This window comes from Borostomias antarcticus, assembly GCF_949987555.1.
Source record: "Borostomias antarcticus genome assembly, chromosome: 20".
NCBI lineage: Eukaryota > Metazoa > Chordata > Actinopteri > Stomiiformes > Stomiidae > Borostomias > Borostomias antarcticus.
This window is the reverse complement of record NC_140253.1, coordinates 18,228,678-18,247,550: the sequence shown is the minus strand read 5'-3', so window position 1 is coordinate 18,247,550 and position 18,873 is coordinate 18,228,678. Positions and strand designations below refer to the sequence as shown.

At 43.5% G+C, this 18,873-nt stretch overlaps 1 protein-coding gene across 1 annotated transcript in view; it reads right to left on the bottom strand.

The window, feature by feature from the left end:
• LOC311322623 (uncharacterized protein) overlaps nucleotides 1–5,986 on the bottom strand; it is a gene marked incomplete at its 3' end in the record, with an annotated part of 312,133 nt that extends 306,147 nt beyond the window's left edge. Inside the window, exons 1-4 of the mRNA XM_084454703.1 lie at nucleotides 5,898–5,986; nucleotides 3,687–3,834; nucleotides 3,447–3,563; nucleotides 2,010–2,013 (exon numbers count right to left, since the gene is read on the bottom strand). Of these exons, the coding sequence (XP_084310829.1) occupies nucleotides 2,010–2,013; nucleotides 3,447–3,563; nucleotides 3,687–3,775 (210 nt within the window). The 5' untranslated portion in view covers nucleotides 3,776–3,834; nucleotides 5,898–5,986. The remainder of the gene's footprint in view (nucleotides 1–2,009; nucleotides 2,014–3,446; nucleotides 3,564–3,686; nucleotides 3,835–5,897) is intronic.
• Nucleotides 5,987–18,873: the final 12,887 nt, after the last annotated feature.

Genomic DNA, 18,873 nt, shown 5'->3' with positions numbered 1-18,873 from the left:
GACCAGCACTATATTATACATCCTCTATCCCTTTAGGACTCATATTACAGGATCAGTAGAATATTGTGTACATGGTAAATGGTAAATGGACTGCACTTATATAACGCTTTTATCCAAAGTGTTATACAATGGCCTCTCATTCACACACCAATGGTGGTCTCTGCCATGCAAGGCGCTAGCCTGCTCACTGGGAGCAGTTTGGGGTTCAGTGGTAAGTAGTAACGTATGGCCAGCCGGTCATTATGTTAAAACAAGAGCCCTTCAGTGTGTTAGAAAACCCCTCAGCTTCACCTGGGGATTCTGAACACACTGTCAGACTCTTCTTTTCCAGACGTCGTCTCTTACTTATTTGATAAACTCCTTCTCTGAAAAGGATGGCTCTACAGATCTGTCATACTTGATTTTTATGATAAACATGATATGATGCAAATCTTAATGTTTGAATCCTTTTATAGAATAACATGTCACCTTTGTTAAATAACATCAGTGGTTCATATTCACCTTTTCTCATCGAGGGTCTTTCCATCACTGAAGTTGATAGAACGATCCATAGACCCGTCACTCTTCATGGACACACAGCTGGGTCCAGGTGAGGCTGGTCTCTGCTGTTTGATCCTGTCAAAGACACAGAGACATCACCAGAGTATTATCAGCTGGAACTGCTGTGTTTGTTGGAGTGGAAATGTAAATCAATATGAACCATGAAAAAGACGCCCATATGAAAGTAACTTCACCCCATACAAGCCTACACATGATGACATCAGCCCACACATGATTAAAGGAGTAGTAAAGGGAAAATGCATGTTTAGCCCTGTTTTAAGGTTACTTATGATCATATACAATGGTTCAGATCAAAACGTTGACAAAACTAGCACTTTTGAGAAAGTCTGATAATTGCTCTACCACCGTTTAGGTCATACAATGGATGTGGGTGGGCACCTTGAAAAATCTTTCAAAAACATGTTAAACCCTCGATTTCAAAGACAAGAAGCTCACCGAGGGGGTAATTGGTGTCCGTTGGTGTTCTGACATCAAATTTGCCGCAAAGTATGAATCCTGTAGGGTTTTATTGATCATTTCATGAAATCCATTGACTTGTATTGAAGCAACCGTTGTAGATGTGTAGATCAATCCGCAGAGGGGATTCAGGAAGCGGAACTACTTACGGTAGCTATTGTTATTGTTTATGTTGCTAGGCTACCCAGTTTGCGGAAGTTTACACACGTATGTGCTGCGACTAAATAGTTCTATGCTAGATATTTAAAAAAGCCTTTCCAGATGAACTAGAATCTTACTTTATGGTGAATTATATGTCAGAACGCCAACTAACACCTCGGTGTGTTTCTTGTCTTTGAAATTGAGAGTTTAACATGTTTTTTGATTGATTTTTCACGGTGCCCACCCACATCCATTGTATGACCAAAACGGTGGTATAGCAATTATCAGACTTTCTCAAAAGTGCTAGTTTTGTCAACGTTTTAATCTGAACCATTGTATATGATCATAAGTAACCTTAAAACAGGGCTAAATATGCCTTTTCCCTTTACTACTCCTTTAAATGAACAAAATGTTCACTTGCAATCTAAAAGTAGCAGGAGGCAAAAGCTGCTCATCTGGACAAGGACACATGCAACAACAACGCAGGTCATCACCGCTCAGGACAAGGGGTGTAAATCAGCGTGTCTACCCGGGGTTGGTGTTTACATCACTGCTGATCAGAGCTGGAGCTGAGAAATACCCGTGTCTACTGCAGAGTCAGCAGACATGAGACTGAATGATGAGTGTTCCCTTTACCACTGAAGACTAAACACACGTTAGTGGGTGTTGGTGGGGGTTTGGACTCATGTGAAAATGGTTTATGACTATCTCTATCAAGGGCCATCTAGTGGTGTGTGTGTGTGTGTGTACGTGTGTGTGTGTGTGTGTGTGTGTGTGTGTGTGTGTGTGCACGCGCTGCTAGAGTTGGGGCTAGGATTCAGAAGTCAGGTTTGGTGTATAGTCAGCTGAACAGCTCTGAGAGAGAGAGACACAAGGAGTCACACAGAAACAGATTTAGAGACATACAGAGAGAGAGAGAGAGAGAGAGAGAGAGAGAGAGAGATGGGTAGATAGATAGATAGATAGATAGATAGATAGATAGATAGATAGATAGATAGATAGATAGATAGATAGATAGATAGATAGATAGATAGATAGATAGATGGATAGATAGATAGTTACAGTCTCCTACTCTGAAAAGGATTGGTTGCTCCATAGATCTGTCACACTTCATTTTTATGATGAACATGTTATGATTTACATCTTAATGCTTAATTCCTTTTAAAGAATAACTCTAATATGTCACCTTTATTAAATAACATCAGTGGTTCAATATGAACCATGAAAAAGATTGGAGGAATGTCTGAGTGGGAAAGGATGGCTATCAAGGTGGGTGTCGGTAAGAACACATAGGAGATGCTGGGTAACCTTTGACCTCTTTACAGGTAAAGCTCCGCCCTCTACACCTGGGTGGGTGGGACAGTGGCTGGGCAGCCAGGAGGGACAGAGAGTTGGTCGGCTCTTTTAGGATTTTTAACACCCCACGGTCTCAGAAGCACATTTCCCCTCCTGGTAGGGTGGGTTTGATCTCGCTACAGCCTTCTCCCCTGTGTCTCCCCTTCTCCTCACCCCTCTCACCCCTACTGTCTCAATAAAGAGGAAACTAGCATCTCACCTTCATTACAGGATATGCAATAACAGCACTGGTCATTATTACATACCTTTTCCCATCAATGAAAAGAATAGTACATCATTTAATGGACAATTAATTAGCATCTGCATTAATCAGTTGGTGAGAACTATATCTATTAATAATTAGCTCTGCAGGATCTGGGTTGAGATCTACATTATGCAGATGCCACTGGTATTGTCCTACGGTTGTCAAAGCTAACTAACAAGTTTGTGTGAGTGTCATCCACAGTACTCCACCCTGGTGGCAGTTGATGCTTTTAAATCCATACCCGTTTTCTAACTTGTCACTACAGTTTCTCCTACGGTTCCCAGGATTCCTACAGTGTAAATATCTAAGCTGTGACATTTATTCTTCTTGAGATAGAGCTGTCTGAAGCAGGACATGTTTTCCTCATGCCTGCCCTCTAGTGCTGGTGTGCAAGGGTATTGCTTTTAATAAGTTAGAGTGGTGAGCAAGTCATGAGATTAGACACCAAACCCCACATACCAACATCTCACTCACTGAGGTAATTTGAGAGGGTGACTATTAATTGATGACTACTTTGACAAGGTTGATACGAATCTGGTCAATATGAGGCAGGAAACGCACAGTAGGGTCTATAAGTTGAGCTGAAGGTAGAGGTTAATAATGAATGACTACAGAGGTAATCATAGATGTTGGTGCAGTTTATGTTTTAGTATAAAACAGTTTAATAACAACAATCTGAAGTTCCTACCGTGACTCAGTGGTAAGATCTCCTTCTCTGAAGCCGATTGGTTGTTCCATAGACCAGTCACTCTTCATGGAGATACAGCTGGGTACAGGTGAGGGTGGTCTCTCCTGCTGGATTGAGCTTCAACACAACAGAGAGAGACCTTCAGTCTCTCATGTATTCTGACTAAAGATGATGTCATCATATCACTGCTGAGCTCTGAGGTGGAGACCAGTCATGAACAGTTCTGGATTCTCATCTTACCTCTTAGCTTTGGTGTCCGTGTGATGTTCCCCAGAGAGACTCATTTTAGAGGCAGTGTTCTCCTCCTCTCTCTCTCCAGAGAGACTCATTTTAGAGGCAGTGTTCTCCTCCTCTCTCCACAGAGAGACTCATTTTAGAGGCGGTGCCCCTGAAAAGCAGTCAAATTATTAATAGATCCATTGGTAGGTTGATGGTTTATAAAGCAGAGATGAATGTGCATCTTTTTCACATACAGCATGATGCTCTTATGGCACAACAGTCCCAGAACAGATCAGTGACAACATGATGTCAACAACAAAAAACAAACATCTTTATTTGTCATGCGGTGAGACACACACACATCACACGATGTAGGCGGCGAAACACACAACAAACACACAACACACACACACACACACACAATGGCTGGAGCATCTCCACTGTCATGAGAGAAGCTGCCTCCCTCAGAAACCTGTCCAGCTCCTCCCAGAGAGACTGGGCAGCTCAGTGAGTAGAAGGAGCAGGAACGTGGTCCTGGTTGTCAGAGAGACTGGGCAGCTCAGTGAGTAGAAGGAGCAGGAACGTGGTCCTGGTTGTCAGAGAGACTGGGCAGCTCAGTGAGTAGAAGGAGCAGGAACGTGGTCCTGGTTGTCAGAGAGACTGGGCAGCTCAGTGAGTAGAAGGAGCAGGAACGTGGTCCTGGTTGTAAGAGAGACTGGGCAGCTCAGTGAGTAGAAGGAGCAGGAACGTGGTCCTGGTTGTCAGAGAGACTGGGCAGCTCAGTGAGTAGAAGGAGCAGGAACGTGGTCCTGGTTGTCAGAGTGCACCAGAGCTCACTGGGAACAACACTATATTCCACTACTATGCATATTCTGGCTCTGCATTTACAACGTTGCTCTAACATTTTTCCACTGCTGAATCACCACATTTCCCCCTAGAGGGATAATTAAAGTCATCCATCCATCCATCTCTAATCTGTCCTCAGTGTTTAGTGCGGGCTACTGGCTGGCTATTCCTTTGCTCAATTATAGCCACTGCCCCAGCAATAGAAGAGTTGTTTTAACACATCTTCGTCGTGGGTCCAGGCAGATGAAGATGAGTCAGTTTGTTCAACTATCCTACAGCTAGGACTCTATTGCTCCTCAGTTCAACTCAACTGTATTGCAGAGTCAGGGTGATAAATCAAGACACATCAGACAATACCTTCTTCACTTCCCTTGGTTTACATGCAGCACAGATCAATTACTACAGGTGTGGCCAGATTGACAATCAGTGGTCATGTTGTCAATCAAAATCAGTTCAATCAGTTCATTCAGTAATGTTACAGGGCTCAGTTTCCATGTAATCCATAATGGGTGCTCTAAATTATCTTCGCCAGCAGGTGTCAGTAGTGTATAAAGCATTAATGGGGCCTGAATAGACCTAATGAATCTATTATGCAATGTGCCTCGAAGCCTCGGTGTTTCAGAAAGCCTCATTTCTCCAGTCGCCATCACTACCTACTTCCTCGCAAATCCGCCTTTTAGTGCTGCTGGTAACCTCAACGCCAGAGGGAAATTAGCCTACACTCAGGACATTTATCATTTTACAAGTGTCTGTTCTGCTTAAATTTTAACGGCTTTTGAAGAACATTTAAAATTGTTTTCATTAAACATAAACAGACATGATGACAACGAGCGTTTCTAACTTACAGCCGCTTCTGTGAAGTTTAAAATAGTTTGCAAACATTCGCGTAGGAAGACGAAAGTGAGACTGAGAGCCAAAGGCAAAAGCACTTATTAGCAATATTTCAGATGTAAACCCAAAGCTAATAGGGAGCTTGATAACAGGACATGTGTAAACTCTTCCAGCCTGGTTCTCTGCCTGCACACGGAGGGGTCGGTCTACTGATCAACTCTCCTCCATACTTTTATTACAACTCCCCGGACACGATTCACATGAACGACCTGGTTCACACTCAAATCGGTGATTGAGGCCGAAGGGGACGAGTTTGCAGGTTTGATTCTCGTCTCCACGTTGAGAAGTTAATATTCTGTTGTCTCAAAGTGGAGGCTGTGTGGAAACGTTTGACTTATTCTCAGCTGCGTCACACCTCTCCGCCCTAAGAACACAAGGCTGATTCTCTCCCTCTTGGTTAAACGGGAACTGGATTAAACAGCAACTCATCTCTCTCACTGTTTAATCGACTGTGATATTTTGAAAGGTTATTCTGAATTATAGTAGCCTACTTACTCTGTAATCTCCTCTCCACTTTGAGATTGTATTCATTTCTGTCGAAGCGAAATGGATTCTTCTTCTTCTTCTTCTCCTCTGAGTTTCATGGCGCAAAATGGATGCTGCGGAAACTTTTTACTTTCGTTTTCAGCTGTAACAGAACTCCCTTTCTGAATCCAGTCCCTCCCCACTCGCACTCAGTCACCGAGTGGGGAGGGACTGGATCATCATGCTATACAGTTTATTAAAACAAGCCCATAAAAACTGCACAAGCTGGCCATATGAACCTGTGTTTGTCCTCTTGTCATTTTCTGCAAATAATGTCTGACATTATACATTTGGGGGAAAAGTAGTATATAGAAAGTGCACTTACTCAAAAACATCTATAAATAGTAAACCATACATAGTAAACCAGGATCTTGATGTGATCTCATCCTTTCCAGAGCTGAGTTCACCTGTGGTCTGAAGTATAGGCTAGTTTAAATTGCAGACCATACCACTAATATGACAACCAGAGATTGCACATATTTGTCTCCAGATTCAGTATAAAGGTTACACAGGGATTGCCACAATTCTTATTTATTGAAAATAAAATAATATTGAAAACTGAAAATTGGGCAGCACCGATCACAACTGAAAATTATTAATCCCCATCAATGGACCCCTGTCTTTCTTGGCCGGGGAGGGGGGGCTTCAAGAGAGGACGCCCTGGATGTGTCTGGGAGGGATGGTGTATCGGACGTGGATGTGCCTGCAAGGGATGGTTGATCAGACGTGGATGTGCCTGGGAGGGATGGTTGATCAGACGTGGATGTGCCTGGGAGGGATGGTTGATCAGACGTGGATGTACCTGGGAGAGATGGTTGATCAGACGTGGATGTACCTGGGAGGGATGGTTGATCAGACGTGGATGTGTCTGGGAGGAACGGTGGATTGGACCTGGATGTGCCCAGGAGGGAAGATCGATCTGGACTGGCCTTGATGGTGGGGTTCGACATGCATGAGGCAATGAGGACAGGTGGAGTCAAAGATTGTTTTGACCCCACTGCCTCATGCATGCCATCATAGAAGCTCCAAGTAACAGCGGTTTCTTCTCCCTGGTCAGTCCCAGAGCCAGTTGGTGGAGCTCTCAGCTCCTAAAACAAACAGTGGCATGAGATATCTGCAGCATCTAGAAGGCTATATTCATGTTATGTGAAACACATTTACTGTGTACTTCTTTAAATTCACCCATTTCTTTGAGGCCTGTTTTGGACTTGCCTGACCCTCCAGGTTCATTTCTTTTATGATGAAGCTGTTAAGAAATATGTCCGGGAAGATGGTTAAAATGTTTTGGTCAGAATGAGTGCTGTGTGACTCCTCCAATCACTCCACATCTTACCAAGTAGTAGTCCTACACATCATTTATCAAGTCCTAGTAATGGGATACAATCACACAATTAATCTTCTTTCAAAGAATCTTAAACATTAAGGTGTTTTTGGTTGTAGGCCTAATCAGTGAAATCTGCCAATGGAACAAGTGAAACTTTGCTTAATGTTTGGAAGAAGATGCATTTATCTAAAGACAAATCACTTGTCCTATATCTCACTGAAATGTTGCTTGTTGGTTGAGTGTCTACATTACGTGTAAAAATATGTGTTTTGTGGTGAGTGGCAGGCCATGGACTAAACCTATGAAAAAACTTACTCCCAAGCTTCTTTAGTGCTGTTTCGTTTTTTTGTGGACAACTTTTTATTTTCCATTCTCAGTTTGATCAGCTGTTTAGTCTGAACAACAGTCCTGGTAAATATCCACCAGCCACCACTTTACATTACAATCAAATGAACATAATCTAGAGTTTTCTGAACTGGAGAACGGAATATGATGCGAAATACAATGCAAATGTCGTATAATTTGTGAGGAACTTACATTTGTACGGCGCATTTTCCATTTCGGACAATAAAAACAGCTGCACATGTGAATCGAGCCTGCATGGCCCTTTCTGAATCCAGTCCCTCCCCACTCGCACTCAGTCACCGAGTGCACTCCGTTTTGTAGTTCCCTCACAGCTGAATGTAGTTCCCTTGATAAGGGTGTAGGGTATAAAAACCTTAGGGACACACTCCCCTCACTCCAGCGGAAACAGGAAACACAAACCACAACGGTTACCATGGTTTCGCGTCAACAGCACTTTGCAGCGGCAGAGGCATCGTTCGTATCTTCCTTGTTACAGCTTATGAGGGTTGCCTATATCAGATAGCTACCTAGGTCCTAAGTGGAAATATCCAAATTACAATATGGCCAAGGCATTCAATTATATTTATACATCATTTTAAGAACTCTTACCTATTCATTTCACTGTTACCCTAATTCATTATTATTATTATTATTATTATTAGGACTATTGTCAATAAAATAAAATAAAAATTTCCACCGCTGCTGCTTCAGCACGATTATTTGTAGGCTAATAGTGTATTCTTTGTTTGTATTTTTGTTTTTACTTGCATTAAAACAAAGCAGGCCTGATTTTGTTTGTCCTGATTTTATGCTCATTTCATCTTCACTGTTATGAAGCACTTTGGGCTGCAATTCGTTTTGTGTTGAAAGTTGCTATACAGTTTATTAAAACAAGCCCATAAAAACTGCACAAGCTGGCCGTATGAACCTGTGTTTGTCCTCTTGTCATTTTCTGCAAATAATGTCTGACATTCTAAATTTTGGGGAAAAGTAGTATATAGAAAGTGCACTTACTCAAAAACATCTATAAATAGTAAACCATACATAGTAAACCAGGATGTTGCTGTGATCTCATCCTTTCCAGAGCTGTGTTCACCTGTGGTCTGAAGTATAGGCTAGTTTAGATTGCAGACCATACCACTAATATGACAACCAGAGATTGCACATATTTGTCTCCAGATTCTGTATAAAGGATACACAGGGATTTCCACAATTCTTATTTATTGAAAATAAAATAATATTGAAAACTGAAAATTGGGCAGCACCGATCACAACTGAAAATTATTAATCCCCGTCAATGGACCCCTGTCTTTCTTGGCAGGGGAGGGGGGGGTTCAAGAGAGGACACCCTGGATGTGTCTGGAAGGGATGGTATATCGGACGTGGATGTGCCTGGGAGGGATGGTTGATCAGACGTGGATGTGCCTGGGAGGGGCAGTGGATTGGACCTGGATGTGCCCAGGAGGGAAGATGGATCTGGACTGGCCTTGATGGTGGGGTTCGACATGCATGAGGCAATGAGGACAGGTGGAGTCAAAAGATTGTTTTGACCCCACTGCCTCATGCATGTCATCATAGAAGCTCCAAGTAGCAGGGGTTTCTTCTCCCTGGTCAGTCCCAGAGCCAGTTGGTGGAGCTCTCAGTTCCTAAAACAAACAGTGGCATGAGATATCTGCAGCATCTAGAAGGCTATATTCATGTTATGTGAAACACATTTACTGTGTACTTCTTTAAATTCACCCATTTCTTTGAGGCCTGTTTTGGACTTGCCTGACCCTCCAGGTTCATTTCTTTTATGATGAAGCTGTTAAGAAATATGTCCGGGAAGATGGTTAAAATGTTTTGGTCAGAATGAGTGCTGTGTGACTCCTCCAATCACTCCACATCTTACCAAGTAGTAGTCCTACACATCATTTATCAAGTCCTAGTAGTTATGTAGTAATGGGATACAATCACACAATTAATCTTTAATCACATTAAGGTGTTTTTGGTTGTAGGCCTAATCAGTGAAATCTGCCAATGGAACAAGTGAAACTTTGCTTAATGTTTGGAAGAAGATGCATTTATCTAAAGACAAATCACTTGTCCTATATCTCACTGAAATGTTGCTTGTTGGTTGAGTGTCTACATTACGTGTAAAAAGATGTGTTTTGTGGTGAGTGGCAGGCCATTCATGGACTAAACCTATGAAAAAAACTTTCTCCCAAGCTTCTTTAGTGCTGTTTCGTTTTTTTGTGGACAACTTTCCATTTTCCATTCTCAGTTTGATCAGCTGTTTAGTCTGAACAACAGTCCTGGTAAATATCCACCAGCCACCACTTTACATTACAATCAAATGAACATAATCTAGCGTTTTCTGAACTGGAGAACGGAATTTGATGCAAAATGCAATGCAAATGTCGTATAATTTGTGAGGAACTTACATTTGTACGGCGCATTTTCCATTTCGGACAATAAAAACAGCTGCACATGTGAATCGAGCCTGCATCGGTGCAGACTCGCTACCGAGGGTATTATAAGCCACTTCCACTCGGCGCGAATTGGTTTCGGATGGCACTTAATATGGCGCGTCCTCCGCGTGAACGCGCAAACCGAGGGGGAGTGCATAGGGCGAGGGAAGAGGAGCAGGATTCGAAAAGGGCCCATCAAGCCCCCAGGATCAGCTTGGCGCATTGAAGCCACCATGGGCTTTCAGGCCAAGCCCGGTATTGCAAGTCACCTCACGGCATGCGGCCCAAGAACCTTATTTCCCATGTTAGTGGATGATGATAGATAGGGCTAGAAAAGGAAAACAAATTTTTTCTCGGTATCATTCAGCATCAGAGACCAATCTAATCAATATAAACTTTTAATTCAATGGGGTTTTGTTTGTTTTTGAAGCCACCAATACCTGTAACGAGCCCATTTGAAACATGTGCTGTGCACGAGCCTCGGGGACGCTGGTCGCGCGTTCGTGAGTCCTGCGAGCTCGGGAAAGCACGTCACCATAGGAAGACCCGCCCTACTCTGCCTCTGATTGGATAGGAAGTCATGTAATGACGTCGGCTAACATGCTAAGCTTTTAGCAATGAAGCTGCTACGATGATGCTAATCATAGATATGAACGTATGTCTATGATGCAAATGATCATGACATGTGGTTACTTTAGGACATCGTTGGAAAAGATCTAGAGGGTAAGTGGGTCAATGTTGAATAACTTAGCTAACATTATCTAATGTTACATTTCTTTATATTAACATCAACTATATTGATAGGCTAGGGAGCTATGCTAACGGTAGCTAATGCTAACGGCTTAGGGTTAACGTTAGTTAATGCTAACGTTACGTTCGGAGGTCTGATGTATTTCAATTTTAACATAATGTTGAGCATGATCAATGTGACATTGTTCATACATTGATTACAGTCTGTAATCTTGTCTGGCATTATTTAGCTATAGTGGGCTGATGCTACTATAGCATTTGCCACATTATACATCAAATTAATCAAGCATAGTTAGTGTTATTACCTGAAGGCATTATTACCATTGCAAGTAAGCATGCCATGTATATGCCATGCCTGGAAATCAAATTAATAGTGTAATTCTTCCCCATCATAGCTCATTGTACACTGATATAATCATTCTCCTTGCCTTTGCTAATACTCATCTCTTTTATCAAACTTTGTGCTAGGAAAGAAATCTGGCTGTGATTCGTCGCTAGTGCTCATCCAGGCTGTTGTCATCTCCCGCCTGGACTCCTGCAACTCCCTACTTGCTGCCATCCTGCAGCGTTGGCCATCAGACTCCTGGAGAAAGCTGCTGCTGACCTGGTGTTCAACAGCCCCATGCTCTTCCACAAAACTTCCCTACTCCGTTCTCAGCACTGGCTCCCTGCGCTGTCCCATCCAGTTTAGTACTGTGGTGCAAGCCTACAGGGCAAATGAACAGCTCCCTCCGACCTCCAGGCTGTGGTCAAGCTCTGCTGCCTTGAGGTGATTTGTTCCCCAGTTGCTCCAAGCCCCCCTACGGCAGATTGTAACGGCCATGGCTCTTTTCTGTCCTGGCCTCACAGTGGTGGAATGAACTGTGCACTGATGTCAGAACAGAGCCAATAATACACATTACACAGTATACATTTCCCTCCAATGTTATTGCTTGCCTATTTTTAACCATTTAACTACCAGACTGTACAAACGAATTGCACACCTATAGTATTTTCTAGGTATAGCCTACTTCTCCACTTTCTCTTATTGTTGGTATGAAATGGCAGTCAAACTATGCAATGATGTTCAACACTATTTCCACCCAAATTCCCAACAAATGTGGCCACCACACTGTTCAGGACATTCACAGGTCTTGCTTTCAGGGATCGGTAAAAGAAAGGGACATGGTTCCTCCATAATGTGCTAAGGCTCTGCTTAGATCAAAGGCTTGGTCATCAGAAAATATCACAAAGACAGTGATCACAAAACAATTAAAAACATGTCACCAGTGTATGCCTTAACCCTAGTCAAATTTCTAGTATGTGTGAACCACATGGCAGTAAACAGATCTTGAGTCATACAAACTGGAGGATGCTTGACCCATACAAACTACTTTAACTCAATTTCAATAAACAACTTAAAATATGGCAGACAGAAGAGCTGAGCAGACTTGGTAGATGACTGGATGATCTTACAGAGAACCAAGGGAAATTGACTGGTATTAATGCTAAGAGTAATGAGGGATGAGGTGCAGCTGGGCAGAGCGGAGACAGGTGGCAGGTGATGCAGGAGATGGGAAGGTGAGTAGGCAACAACCAAGCATGAACAGGAACTGGACCACTGGCTCCCCTTGACTGTCCAACCCATCCATCAGCGCCAGCAGAGTGGACACGATAGAGCCAAAGAGAGAAAGACAAATGCAACGCAAGGTTAGTTTAGTTCCAATCGCCCATGTGCAACATCAATCAAGTCCACACTGGATCACCCTGTATAGGCAGGCACACTCAATTGCAAACACACTAGATATCACCCTGAGTCGGCACACTGGTACATGGGCGCATAGTTTAAGCTGGGCTAGACAGGCATGTTATCCTCTCCCGTGAGTGCAAGTTAACAATTGCTTCGTCAGACTAGTTGCCCTGACGGAAATGAAGCTCCGCTCCCCAGACTGCCCGACTGGCTCTGCTTTCTTAGTCCACCCCTCAGCAATCAAGTCCAGCCGAGGGTGATCAGAGCCTCTGTCAGCGGCCCAGTTCAGGTGCACCCCATTAGTCTTTCATTAGTGACACTGCAGCTTCACTACAGTACCACTGCTCGCTAGAACTCATAAGTGCATCTCCTTTCTAAACAAGCGTCTAAGAGCTTAACCTGTTGCTAAAGACAAAGTACAAGAACAAATAAAATAGGTGTTAAAAGGAAGGGTCCAGGGCACATCTTGAACAGGTGAATTTTCAGCATGCGGCGAAAGATGGGCAGCGACTCTGCTGTACTGACATCAGTGGACAGTTCCCACCACTGTGAGGCCAGGACAGAAAAAAGCCATGGCCACGCCAATCTGCCGTAGGGGGGCTTGGAGCAACTGGGGAACCAATCACCTCAAGGCAGCAGAGCTTGACCACAGCCTGGAGGTCGGAGGGAGCTGTTCATTTGCCCTGTAGGCTTGCACCATGTGGATGGGACAGCGCAGGGAGCCAGTGCAGAGAACGGAGTAGGGAAGTTTTGTGGAAGAGCATGGGGCTGTTGAACACCAGGTCAGCAGCAGCTTTCTCCAGGAGTCTGATGGCCAACGTTGCAGGATGGCAGCAAGTAGGGAGTTGCAGGAGTCCAGGCGGGAGATGACAACAGCCTGGATGAGCACTAGCGCCGAATCACAGCCAGATTTCTTTCCTAGCACAAAGTTTGATAAAAGAGATGAGTATTAGCAAAGGCAAGGAGAATGATTATATCAGTGTACAATGAGCTATGATGGGGAAGAATTACACTATTAATTTGTTTTCCAGGCATGGCATATACATGGCATGCTTACTTGCAATGGTAATAATGCCTTCAGGTAATAACACTAACTATGCTTGATTAATTTGATGTATAATGTGGCAAATGCTATAGTAGCATCAGCCCATTATAGCTAAATAATGCCAGACAAGATTACGGACTGTAATCAATGTATGAACAATGTCACATTGATCATGCTCAACATTATGTTAAAATTGAAATACATGAGACCTCCGAACGTAACGTTAGCATTAACTAACGTTAACCCTAAGCCGTTAGCATTAGCTACCGTTAGCATAGCTAGCCTATCAATATGTGACAGCGGCTGGTGATTTGGTCCGCAACTCGGCAAACCCCGAAATGCGCTAGAGGGCAAAATATATAAAAAAACGTTTTTTTTCGTTTTTTGTTTTTTGGTGTATTACCAAAGTTGAAGTTGTGAAGAACCTACTTACTATAACAGACAACAGTTTTAGGGTCACGAAATACGTTTAATTAGTCTGCAAACTAAGCTCGTTTTTAGCTGATTTCGAGCCGGGTTTGGGGGCGGGCAGATCGATTAGCATGATTTGGTTTCATTGGCTATTGCTTCCGGGTTCTCCGCCCCCACCCTTCACCAACACGCCGGCTGTTTACATTCAATTATTTTACTGTCCCAAGTTTAACCATGGATGCTCCAGCGTTTGCTAAAGAGAAGACGGGGATGGCATCCAGGACATGGAAAGAGTTTGAAGTGCAGCTAAAACTCCAGCAGAGCAGGACTCGTTCGTACACGGAGTTTTATTCTTGATGACCTGTGATACAGAGATGACTGTAACAAAGCAAGCTGCTACCAAGCGACGAACGACGTAGCAGATTCACACCACCGCCAAGCATTCTGCTTTGCTTTGGGGTAAGCTGATCTTTATACTATCTGTGCTGTTTACATTACATTAACGTTAGTCGTTTAGCAGTAGCTCCTTTCTAAACAAGTGACTAAGTCTAGCTAGCATAACAAAGGCACTAGCACTAACTAACAAAGGCTAGCTAGCTAACGTTAGCTAACATGCTAGTTAGCTGAGCTAGCCCTTTGTTCCTAAACTAGCCAGCTGCCTAGCACAGGGACATGGCTATAGCTAGTGAGCTATCCCTATGTTCCTAAACTAGCCAGCAAGGCAGCTAATATCTAGCCAGCTGCCTAGCACAGGGACATGGCTAGTTAGCTGAGCTAGCCCTTTGTTCCTAAACTAGCCAGCTACCTAGCACAGGGACATGGCTAGTTAGCTGAGCTAGCCCTTTGTTCCTAAACTAGCCAGCTACCTAGCACAGGGACATGGCTAGTTAGCTGAGCTAGCCCTTTGTTCCTAAACTAGCCAGCTACCTAGCACAGGGACATGGCTAGTTAGCTGAGCTAGCCCTTTGTTCCTAAACTAGCCAGCTACCTAGCACAGGGACATGGCTAGTTAGCTGATCTAGCCCTTTGTTCCTAAACTAGCCAGCGTGGTATCTAGCTAGGTAGCTATATTATAGAGAGAAACAGAATGAGAGAGCATGAGAGGTATGGTAGTCTGACACCTTTTTCTTTGTTTTGTTTACAGGATGAGCAAAAACCAGCTCCAGCTTGTAAGGAATTGCAGCTCTCCCTTCATACCAGCCAGCAAGAAGATCACTGCACTACAGCTTTGATTTTGCACAACAGGTGAGAATACGTTCATCCTATCATGCATTAGCTAGTCTATTTAATCAACACATTCTTGTACTATTTTATCTATATGGAGTGCCAGTACTGTGGGCAATAGTTTAATGTATTTTCCTCCTTCTATTCTATTGCAGTTTTGATGCTGAGAGACCTGGCATGGTTGTGGCCAGAGAACACTGTGATGCACCGGCACCGGCGCAAGCCTGATGTCCTGCCCCCCAGAGAAGGTCTTCTTGTGCAAGCCCCACCCGGACTGGACATGGCCAGACAGACGTATCTCTTTGACAAGATCAGAGAGTTCTGTTCTGATGAGGGACGAGACGTCACATGTCCCCCGCCAAACTCCACAGCAGCTCAGAACAAGACTGTCCGCTTGTAGATTCACTGCAGATCATCAGGACGGACAGCACTGCAGGAGAAAGGCCACAGCCTTTCCTGTTTTCCTGTTTGTATACTGAAGCGTTGCTTGTTCTCTTGCACAGACTTGCCCACACTTGCACAGACTGCATTGTTAGAATATTGAATACTGAGCTGAGTACTGTTGTTATTACCTTGAGTATTGAGCTGGGGACTGTTATTACTTTGTTGTACACTTGATCACAATGAACACTATGCACCTTGTCTCTAAAACAGACAACTGACTGTACACTTTAACACTTAGACTGTTGCCTTTCTTTTGTACACTCAACTACTTATGCTTGTACTTTATATCATGTATGTGACAATAAAGAACGTTAAATTTGAACTTCATCTCATATTGTTCTTAACTGCATTCACAACACAAGATTAATACTGACTCAAAGAGTGTGGGGTCATCAGTGAGAGAGCACCTCACTTGGCAGCCTCTCAGGTAATACCCCAAGTTGACAGCCACTCTGACAGATAATGACAGATCCTCCAGTGGGGGAGTGGCTGGGGGTGCGGTTACCAGGCTATTGTTCACGCCCATTACCTGGCAGTCAGAGGTGTGAAATGTTGGAGAACTTTGGAGGGAGATTTCTCAGCTAAGTTGATTTGGCAGTACTAGCATTCAAATAAGCATATCTTCTTCAAATATGTTCAGATTTCAATGTATGTGACCTCATTTGAAAGCTTACAATCTGCACTTTCATAATCTGTAAAAAACTGAAAAATGAAAATGCCTAGTTGAGGACCAAATTACCAACGGCGGTCACATATAGTTGATGTTAATATAAAGAAATGTAACATTAGATAATGTTAGCTAAGTTATTCAACATTGACCCACTTACCCTCTAGATCTTTTCCAACGATGTCCTAAAGTAACCACATGTCATGATCATTTGCATCATAGACATACGTTCATATCTATGATTAGCATCATCGTAGCAGCTTCATTGCTAAAAGCTTAGCATGTTAGCCGACGTCATTACATGACTTCCTATCCAATCAGAGGCAGAGTAGGGCGGGTCTTCCTATGGTGACGTGTTTTCCGCCGAGCTCGCAGGACTCACGAACGCGCGACCAGCGTCCCCGAGGCTCGTGCACAGCACATGTTTCAAATTGCTCGATACAGGTATTGGTGGCTTCAAAAACAAACAAAACCCCATTGAATTAAAAGTTTATATTGATTAGATTGGTCTCTGATGCTGAATGATACCGAGAAAAATTTTGTTTTCCTTTTCTAGCCCTATCTATCATCATCCACTAACATGGGAAATAAGGTTCTTGGGCCGCATGCCGTGAGGTGACTTGCAATACCGGGCTTTGGCCACTACGTCAAATGGCTTCATGCGCCGGTGAGCAACTTTCATTGAAATGAATAGGCAGCCATTTTCAATGCCGTCTCCAGTTATATTATACCTCCATGGCCTGCATCGGTGCAGACTCTCTACCGAGGGTGTTATAAGCCACTTCCACTCGGCGCGAATTGGTTTCGGATGGCACTTAATATGGCGCGGCCTCCGCGTGAACGCGCAAACCGAGGGGGAGTGCATAGGGCGAGGGAAGAGGAGCTGGATTCGAAAAGGGCCGCTGTGTCGAAAGTTCACTCCCCGCAGAATCCCTCCCGTTCGCGTGAACGCGCGCTCGCTTTTTCTTTAGTTGTCAGTGCAGCTCAGGGACGTGCACAGATAGACAGGAGGTGGTGCTAGAGCACCTGCCCTTTGCCCTCTGGACAAGGCAAGTGCCCTTTTGAAAGTTTTTTTTTTTTTTTTTACAGTGTAGGCCTACTGTGTGTCCCATGGTGACATCGATCAATTCTCGATTAAAAGCGTGTAATAATAATGCCCCAAAATGCGTTGTAATTCCCCCCCCCCGCACACACCGTGCCCCTCCCCTCCCTCTCTTCCTTTGTCACCGGTAAACGTGAAAAGCGACACAAATGGAGGCGCGCTACTCCTCCACTGCCCTTTCCCCATCCAGAGAGCCCGAGTGATGGCAGCTAACCAGCCAGGTAACACATAAACCAAACGAGTGTGTTTGCCCCCTAAGTTGCCAAACTATAAGTTGAATTTATTTGTCTCTGTAATGAAGTAAGTCTCATACATCTCATTAGTTTGATCTGCGCTCTTCTTCCAACAGGACAAGTGTTTCTACCACTCAAAGACCAAAACATCACAAGAGGTGATCGCAAAAAGCGATCGTAGCCTATATTTGAGGTTTGAAGAGGGCAATGCGAAGCTCACCGTAGCGACCCGTAGCCTACTCTGTAACATTCACGCCACATAATAGTTTTAACGAGGCAGATCAGTTGAGGTAGGTCAGGGTATCATCGTATAATTCCTTATTCCATTATAATTTCAAAACGAATAAACGGTAAATCGACCATAATTATGTTTTTTGTGTCTAAACCAATAATGGAAACACCTCTTCCAAAATGGCCTTTTTTTGGTTCTCGGCTCATTCCTTTTATCATTATTCCTTTTGGGACTGAAGAATGTGCCCACAGTTGTCTATCGCGGTATATTCATTATTTGGTTTCGAGCAGTGAAAAGGATAAATGAAATCACGTGGTCTGTTGGTCACGTGGTCCAGTCTAGCAATAATGGAAAAAACACTTCCAAAATGTGATTCTCCGTCCGTTCCTTTTATCATTATTCCTTTTGGGACTGAAGAATGTACCCACAGTTATCTATCACTATATTCATTATTTTGTTTCGGATGGTGAAATGAATAAATGGAATCACGTGGTCTGTTGGTCACGTGGCCCAGTCTAGCTTCACGGGAAGTGAAAAAACGTGTTCAAATATTACAAAATAAAAGTCCATTGCATTGAATGGCCATCTTTCAAGGTTTAATTAACACGCAGGTAGCGTATATATATATATATATATATATATATATATATATATATATATATACAGATGTGGGAACATAAGAATGTAACTTGACCCGCGGTATTCTAACAGGCGCTTTACGTCATTCCGCACCACCGCTCGCCTGCCCATAGGGGCGCAGTAATACCACTCATTGACCCAGCGCTGTAGCTCATCTCGCCTACCGTTCTCAAACTCCTTGTTCTCTGTCTGGTTGTAATTTAATTATTACGAACAAAGCCTATCTATTTATAGTTTCTATCTCTGTAAATGTCGCCGGGTCTATATCTGTTAACTGTCGGGACAAGTAGAAGTTTAATACATTAGGCTGACTGAGTGTTCTCATATGGAACATGGCATCAGGACGAGTAA